Source organism: Oncorhynchus keta, chromosome 8 (assembly GCF_023373465.1).
Source record: "Oncorhynchus keta strain PuntledgeMale-10-30-2019 chromosome 8, Oket_V2, whole genome shotgun sequence".
Lineage (NCBI taxonomy): Eukaryota > Metazoa > Chordata > Actinopteri > Salmoniformes > Salmonidae > Oncorhynchus > Oncorhynchus keta.
This window is the reverse complement of record NC_068428.1, coordinates 37,028,801-37,038,217: the sequence shown is the minus strand read 5'-3', so window position 1 is coordinate 37,038,217 and position 9,417 is coordinate 37,028,801. Positions and strand designations below refer to the sequence as shown.

At 40.3% G+C, this 9,417-nt stretch overlaps 1 protein-coding gene across 13 annotated transcripts in view; it reads right to left on the bottom strand.

The window, feature by feature from the left end:
• Nucleotides 1-6,818: 6,818 nt before the first annotated feature.
• LOC118387150 (gephyrin-like) overlaps nt 6,819-9,417 on the bottom strand; it is a 266,961-nt gene continuing 264,362 nt past the window's right edge. For 8 of the 13 annotated variants that reach the window (XM_052524120.1, XM_052524123.1, XM_052524127.1 and 5 more), the window contains 4 exons: nt 9,059-9,126; nt 8,863-8,966; nt 8,172-8,268; nt 6,819-7,702 (listed from right to left, as the gene is read on the bottom strand). In XM_052524120.1, coding sequence (XP_052380080.1) covers nt 7,569-7,702; nt 8,172-8,268; nt 8,863-8,966; nt 9,059-9,126 — 403 coding nt within the window. In that variant the 3' untranslated portion in view covers nt 6,819-7,568. The remainder of the gene's footprint in view (nt 7,703-8,171; nt 8,269-8,862; nt 8,967-9,058; nt 9,127-9,417) is intronic. The other 5 variants (XM_052524121.1, XM_052524124.1, XM_052524125.1 and 2 more) reach the window with 1 other exon arrangement.

The window sequence follows — 9,417 nt, the reverse complement described above, 5'->3', positions numbered from 1 at the left end:
GTGCCGCCGTGCGACAGCTTTTTTTGCCCATCACCTCACCGCTCACGTACACTAGGGGGCGGCACTCCTGGTCTTGTGAAACAGTGGATGTAGAGTCTAGCTAGCTAAAACCTTACAAAAAAAGATTGCCGTTTTTAAACTGCAGCAAAAAGTGCAGTAACTACAGTTGATGGTTGTATTTTGGACACAAACATTTCAGAATAACTGCAGTATACTTGTTCTCAACTAGCCTACCTGGTTAAATAAAGGTGAAAGAAATCAAAACTGCTGTTATACTGCACTCTAAATGCACTTCAAAACAAGGGTGTTATTTTGGACTGGCTACTATGTTTTTTTCGTAAGGAAAGCATTTACTGCAAATTAAATGTAGCATTTTGTAAACTTGCCTTGCTGATATTTGCCATGCAATGCAGTTGAAGTATTGTAGCTAGCTAATTATGTTCTTGCTTATTGTGTAGTGGATTATAAATACCTGTATGCCTATGGATGTCACTAGCTATTTAGCCGATCTGTATATGGACCCTAAAACATTTGGTATAAATATGAGTTCAGAACAGTGGTTTTAATTGCTTCCACCAATTAATCATTAATCCCCCCAAAATGGCAGAAAATGACTGTTACATGTTAATCTTATAAAGTCAACATTAGCTAGCTCACTATGAACCTCAGCTATCATGGCCGGTTGTATTGACTTTAAATGACATCAATGAAGCCTATCGATTGAGGAGAATATTATTTAATTTTATTGTGCCAAGGATGCAAGTCATATATACATGTAGTTATTTCTAAGCAAGAGTTCCCCCACATTGTAGCCTGTACATTGAATATAATCGCTGATCATGTACTCTACCTTGGTAAATAAAGGTGTGGTTCAGGTGTGAATGTCTGCGAGACATTATTTTTCAGTCATATCCAATACCAGGAGTATCAAACTCCAGTATTTGAATGATGCTGTGTCTGCATGTATGTCTTACAATTATACACCTCAACAGGGTTTACCACTCCTGGACCTGGGACATCAATGGGTACACATTGAACTCTGCAATAGACTGGAACACATGATTTAACTAGTTAAAGGCTGATTTGTAATTCATACATACAGAACCAGAATTTAAAAAAACAGTACACTACACTTCCTATGTAAATACTCTAAAACAGGTGCATCTCACAATCTAATTTCCTCAATCTCCATTGATCTGAGGACACAGGATAAGTGTAGTATTTCATCAAATGAGAGACTTTGTTTCAACCAGCAGAGAATGAGCACAAATTCCAGTAGATAATTATTTACTAAAAGAAGTTCATTATCCAAGTGTTATAAATACATAATACATGCATTATAAATATTATAATATTATATTATCAATACAAGTTCAATTTGTACTTCAATGCACATCTGGTGTGCACTATAACAACAGAGGAAGAAAGATGAGGTGGGGAGAGGGGTGCGAGAAAGTGTCAAAGACAGAAAGAGAAAGAGGTCAGAACAGAGGAGCAGGGATGACAGCATATGATTCATGAATTACAGTGTACTAGGGATGACAGCATATGATTAATATATTACAGTGTTACTAGCGATGACAGCATATGATTCATGAATTAGTGTTACCAGGGATGACAGCATATGATTAATGAATTACAGTGTTACTCGGGATGACAGCATATGATTAATGAATTACGGTGTTACTAGGGATGACAGCATATGATTAATGACTTTACAGTGCTACTAGGGATGACAGCATATGATTCATGACTTTACAGTGCTACTAGGGATGACAGCATATGATTCATGAATTTACAGTGCTACTAGGGATGACAGCATATGATTCATGAATTACAGTGCTACTAGGGATGACAGCATATGATTCATGAATTACAGTGTTACTAGGGATGACAGCATATGATTCATGACTTTACAGTGCTACTAGGGATGACAGCATATGATTCATGACTTTACAGTGCTACTAGGGATGACAGCATATGATTCATGACTTTACAGTGCTACTAGGGATGACAGCATATGATTAATGAATTACAGTGCTACTAGGGATGACATCATATGATTCCTGACTTTACAGTGTTACTAGTGATGACAGCATATGATTCATGACTTTACAATGCTACTAGGGATGACAGCATATGATTAATGAATTACAGTGTTACTAGGGATGACAGCATATGATTAATGAATTACAGTGCTACTAGGGAAGAATGCACATGATTAATGAATTACAGTGTTACTAGGGATGACAGCATATGATTAATGAATTACAGTGCTACTAGGGAAGATAGCATTTGATTAATGAATTACAGTGCTACTAGGGATGACAGCATATGATTCATGAATTACAGTGTTACTAGGGATGACAGCATATGATTAATGAATTACAGTGTTACTAGGGATGACAGCATATGATTCATGACTTTACAGTGTTACTAGGGATGACAGCATATGATTCATGACTTTACAGTGCTACTAGGGATGACAGCATATGATTAATGAATTACAGTGTTACTAGGGATGACAGCATATGATTCATGACTTTACAGTGTTACTAGGGATGACAGCATATGATTAATGAATTACAGTGTTACTAGGGATGACAGCATATGATTAATGAATTACAGTGTTACTAGGGATGACAGCATATGATTAATGAATTACAGTGTTACTGGGGATGACAGCATATGAGTAATGAATTACAGTGTTACTAGGGATGACAGCATATGATTCATGACTTTACAGTGCTACTAGGGATGACAGCATATGATTCATGACTTTACAGTGCTACAAAACTTCATATTCTCAGGTCCTCAAAGTTGCATAAGTGTGTCTCTAACGGTGTCTCCTAACCAGTCTCGGGCCCCTTGTTGGGGGAAGTGGTGATGATGCGGGACTGGGGGGGGGGTTGGCATTGTCTCTCACATCAAAAAATACCTACGGACGACAGAGAGATGGAGAGAATAAAAAAAACAAGGATTAATCATGCTAACACTGCCAGTCATCATAATCATCAGGAGGTGAAATGCACTCTGGGACTGCTACATATATATCTGTAGTTCAATGTAAAGCATCTTTTTAATAATACTTCCTGTTGACCCCGACCAAGTGACCTCTCACCTCTGATCATGCTGTGCCCTCTGTGTCAGGCAGTTCAGAAGTGGTTCACCGACACAGCTGATATAACCTAGACCAGGTATTCTGGGGCAATGCTGTCAGGGGCCAAATAAAAATATAGATCATATTTTCTTCTTCTTCACATTTTCAAACAGTCCATTTATATTTTTCCAACGGGGCGATCCATTTGGGTGAGTGTTTTTAAATAGCCTGAGTAACCTCATTTCACTGCCAAAAATACAATTAAATCATCTAGTGTTCAGCGAAATAACAACACAATATCAAATACAGGTATCCTAGTCAAATAATTAACATCCAATCTCATTGACCGTTACTCTCTCGCGGGAATTCCACTAACGGTCCGTATGTAGCCAAACATACCTGCTGCTCATGTAGATATCTGTTCTGATGGCGCAAACGCCATGACAGGGAGACATAGTGGAGTGGTAACGCGCATGTGAGCAGTTGCTCCCGACACCACTTGTGTAAACAGCAGCATTCACAGAGAGGCTCTTGATGCCAAGGGAATGCCTGACAGCTTGAAATAAGTTTTGGACACTACAGTGAAAATGGTTAACTTTGTTAAAGCAAGGCCTCTGAACTCTCGTGTATTTTCTGCACTATGCAATGATATGGGCAGCGACCTTGTAACGCTTTTACAACATACAGAAGTGTGCTGGTTATCAAAGGGCAAAGTATTGACAGATTTTTTTCAATTGAGAGAGGAGCGTAAAGTTTTCACTGACCATCATTTTCACTTGTCTGACCACCTGCACGATGACGAGTTTCTCACATGACTGGCCTGTCTGGGTGATGTTTTATCCTCGCCTGAATAATCTGAATCTAGGATTACAGGGACTCTCCGCAACTATATTCAACGTGCGGGACAAAATTGAGGCTACGATTAAAAAGTTGGAGCTCTTCTCTGTCTGCATTAACAAGGAAACACACAGGTCTTTCCATCATTGTAGGATTTTTTTGTGTGCAACTGAACTCAAGATTACGGACAACGTCAAATGTGATAAAGCGAAGCACGAATGAGTTGGGTGCTCAATTACGCAGGTACGTATTCCATGTTATTGCCCTACTTGCAGGCTTCTCACACAGTTCAATGGTGACAAACGTGGCAGTAATCAAATCAGTAACACATATCCACTGAGTGTACAAAACATTAAGGACACCTTCCTAATACTCTACAAGGTTTCGAAAGCGTTCCATGGTGACGCTGGCCAGTGCTTCCCACAGTTGTGTCACATGTTCTGGATGTCCTTTGGGTGGTGGACCATTCTTGATACACACAGGAAACTGTTGAACGTGAAAAACCCAGCAGCACTGCAGTTCTTGACACAAACCAGTGCTTCTTTCTGTGAGAAATATTATAGTTTGATTATATTTTAGAGTATCTGAGGAGTAAATAGAAACTTATTTTGACTTATTGAAACAAAGTTGAGGGGTAGGGTTTCGGATTCCTTTCTCGGCATGTTGAACGAGTGGATTACTCAAATCGATGGCGCAAACTAAACAGACTTTTTGGGATATAAAGAAGGATTTTATCTAACAAAACAACACTACATGTTATAGCTGGGACCCTTTGTATGACCAATCAGAGGAAGATTTTCAAAAAGTAAGTGAATATTTAATCGCCATTTGTGAATTTATGAAACCTGTGCCGGCAGAAAAATATTTTGATGTGGGGCGCCGTCCTCAAACAATCGCATGGCATGTTTTCGCTGTAATAGCTACTGTAAATCAGACAGTGCAGGTAGATTAACAAGAATTTAAGCTTTCAACCGATATAAGACACTTATATGTACCTAAATGTTTAATATACATCATTTTTCTGATTATTTATTTGAATTGCGCGTCATCCAGGTTCACCGGAAGTTGTCCCGCTTGCAGGACGCAGAGGCAATGCCATAAAAGTCTGATTGCGTCGGTGACCATATTGTTGGCAAATTACATTGTACCGGTATCAAAATATCTGTTCAACATCAATTTTGACTATACATGTGTGACAATTTTATTTTTATTTTTAATGCTTCTTTTGGGGATCTCAAACCATTTGCTTGTGTTACAAAAGGTTAAGTCTTACTTCTTGACAGTGTCAATCATTACCAATTTGGAGTAAAAAGAATGACCCTAGTTGGAGCTTCTAAGCTAAAAAATATGTTACTTTAGGGTTAATGATTCTAGGGACAGTCAGACAGCGACACCTGCACAATATCTGTTTGCTTACACACAGCTTCAGTATTTTCAACTCTATTTTCTATGAGGGTAATCCACTCTCATCTCTCAGTGACATTTATACATACATATGTATACATAACCTCTTTATGTGTACATAACCTCTATGTGTACATAACCTCTATGTATACATAACCTCTTTATGTGTACATAACCTCTCTGTGTATACATCACCTCTTTGGGTATACATCACCTCTTTGGGTATACATAACCTCTTTGGGTATACATAACCTCTTTGGGTATACATAACCTCTCTGGGTATACATAACCTCTCTGTGTATACATAACCTCTCTGTGTATACATAACCTCTGTGTATACATAACCTCTTTGGGTATACATAACCTCTGTGTATACATAACCTCTGTGTATACATAACCTCTGTGTATACATAACCTCTGTGTATACATAACCTCTGTGTGTATACATAACCTCTTTGTGTATACATAACCTCTTTGTGTATACATAACCTCTGTGTATACATAACCTCTTTGGGTATACATAACCTCTTTGGGTATACATAACCTCTTTGGGTATACATAACCTCTTTGGGTATACATAACCTCTTTGGGTATACATAACCTCTTTGGGTATACATAACCTCTTTGGGTATACATAACCTCTTTGGGTATACATAACCTCTTTCTCACTTCAGGGTTTGATCTTTCAATGGCCTATTGGCTTCTTCAAGTAGGCTACGTCAAGATGCAGGAAGTTAAGGGTTAAAGGCCCATGTACATAACGTGTCTCAGCATAGCAGTGCAGATCTAGGATTTCATTTCTTATTTTATTTAACCTCCATTTAACTAGGCGAGTCAGGTAAGAACACATTCTTATTTACAATGACGGCCTACCCTGTCTATTCAATATAATCTAAAAAGGCAGCACTCCTACTCTGAGCCACTTTATGAAAACAGGCTCAGGAACTGGTCACAGACTTGATCATGTTATTGGATCACCCTCAAACAAGGTGCATCAAAGAACAAAAATCACTTTTTTTTTCTTTAAATAGATTTTATTTAAAAAAGGAAACCCAACAATAACTTATTTTTTTTATACATAATGATCAAGTATTTTTATTATCATAGTCTCTTTCATCAGTTTCATATCATTACAGAAAATGTACTATAGTACAGCATTGTTCAATGTCTCCTCATTGCTTCAATATGGGTCATTTCCTTCAGAGTGCTGGTCACATATCTGTACAATATGGTTCATCTTCATATTCTTTTTTTCTGTACATGTTTTGTGAAGTCAGTTAAAAAGGCTGTCAGCACTTAAAGAAGCTGTTTCTTTTATTCTGTGTGTTTTCCCTATTTCTCTTTAGTCGATCAAATAAAATACTGTTTTTTGTTTTCCCCAGTAAACCATGCTCCCCGGGGGCAGAGCTGCACCTGTGGTCAGGTGATAAATAAGGAAGCTTCAGGGTCTGGGCAGGTTGGTGGATGACTGCCCCCCCCTTCCAGCACCACCCTCATCCCTGCCCAGGCATTTGGCACTGCGCACATAAACAAGACACACAAGATAAACAACAAGCAAAGCTCTTTGTCAAGCCATTGTGATGCATACTAATGAGAGAAAAATAGAAGTGTGTGGTGTCACCGTTAAAGCGACACACCACAGAGGAAATAGACCTAGATTATACCCTCCCCTCCTTCCTCTTACACAAGCACCGTGGGAAATCTGGAGTCTTCCTCAGGGTTTTTCTTGATATATATAGAAAAAAAAATGAGATTTTTTTTCCACTAAAATGAGAAAATAACATTTCTTATTTTTTTGTCCTGGCAGGCACCTACAGATCTATTAAAATGCTACTGCTATTGATAAGGTCTAGCATTGAACACACAAAGCAATTGCAATGAAAGGAACAAAGTTGCCTTACAATCTAACAATGATAGTAAGAAGAATAATCATAAGAATATATTACAGAATAAATCTCTTTTTATAATTAGATTTTTTTCTTTGAAAGTTATATTTTCTTTGTTTGAAATACTATTATAATCTTTTAAATGAATCCTATTTTTTTGTATCATATGTACCTAGGTTTGTGATGGAGATGTTGACTATACCTCAACGTCCAAATCAAGAAAAACTAGCTGTGCCGTTGCATATTACAGAATAGTCAATGATATGTGGACATGCACCGTGAACCACCCATTCAAACCCCCTCTCTCTATGAAGCCATCTCAACGTCCCCCTTTGATGACATCATAGCCGGCCGATAACCATGACGTCGACCACCTCTCCCTTGTGCAGCTCCACGTATTGCTCTGTTTTTGGAGGTAGCATCAGGAGACCGTTGGCGCTGCGCATGCTCATCAGCCTGCTGCTCACCTGGTTTCCTACGTGATGGAGAGAGGAGGAGAGAGAGTGAGAGAGAGAGAGAGAGAGCGAGAAAGAGAGAAAGAGAGAGAGGGAGAGAAAGCAAGAGAGAGAATAAATGCACTCTAGGCCCTCTGTCAGTGCCCAGTACCACACATGTCCAGGAGGATTACACCCATGACAGTCAGGATGATCTCACTACAACAGCATGCAAGGGAGTGAGAGCCTTCTAATACTCCACTGTCCAATTGTAGTTCTTTAAAACTACACGTAATAGAAAACAGTGAAAATAGTCACAGCCAGAGGGTTTGTTAGATGAGGACTATAGCTTACCCCTCTACAATTGCCCATGAACAAAGCCAGTGAGACTGTGACTACACATTTAGTGTAGTCGTTTAGTATAGAAGCGTATCGCTCCTTATAGCAATGCACAACAGAATAGAATAGAAAATAATACAATACAATAGAATGGTATGGTTCCATCAGTACCTGTGCTCTGGGCCCATGGCAGAGGCTCCTGGTGGTGCCATGTCAGAATGCAGCGGTGGTACTCAGGGCGAGGGTCCAGCTTCACGTCACATGACAACTACAGGAGACAGCCACACAATCAACAGGGCTCATCATGACATGACGACCTCATCATGATATGACGACCTCATCATGACATGATGACCTCATGACATCACATCAGGGTGTGTCCCAATTATCTCTCCTCCTTCCTGAAGTGTGCACTCGTTCACTACAATTCATACGCATGCATATATATATATATATATTTTTTTACATATCCCAACTCCCCCTGAGCCACCCTCGGAGAGTGGGGTCACGGCCAGGGTCAGCCATTATCATCAGTGACCCTAGAGCAATTAGGGTAAAGTGCCTTGCATAAGAGTACATCGACAGAGTTTTCACCTCGTCAGCTCAGGGATTGGAACTAGAGAACTGTCCCAACGCTCTAACTGCTAGACTACCTGCCACCCTAAATGACCATCTGGTCTGGACAGTAACAATTCTGAAAGGATATACAGTAACTAGTCTATGGGCCACATGGTCAAGTCATCTGGTCAGACAAAACACCTCTTCCAATTAATTTTGAGAGGAAAGCGAGGATAGAGAAAGCAAGCAATCGAGGAAAGACAAATGAAGAAAGATTCATGGAGTCCTGTGACTTCATTCTTACCCTGGCTTTGATGATGGTGGGCCGTGGGTCCAGGATCCCCTGCATCTTCCTCAAGGCAGGAATGACGAAGAGGTTACATGTCACCACAGCAGACACGGGGTTACCTGGGCCGGGGGGGAAGAAAGAAAACAAGAGTGTGTTAGAAACCAGTCTGGAAACGATTGTCTGATTTCCTCTTTCTCTTTACTTTACACACTACCTGGGAGGGCAAAGATGAGTTTACGAACACCGTCCATGTCCACCGTGGCGAACGTTGTCGGGAGACTGATATGATGGGAGAAGAGAAGAACAACATGGTCATCAATGAACAACCCTTCCACCTGTCCAGCCATCCCTCCCTTCCACCGGTCCACCTGTCCAGCCATCCCTCCCTTCCACCGGTCCACCTGTCCAGCCATCCCTCCCTTCCACCGGTCCACCTGTCCAGCCATCCCTCCCTTCCACCGGTCCACCTGTCCAGCCATCCCTCCCTTCCACCGGTCCACCTGTCCAGCCATCCCTCCCTTCCACCGGTCCACCTGTCCAGCCATCCCTCCCTTCCACCGGTCCACCTGT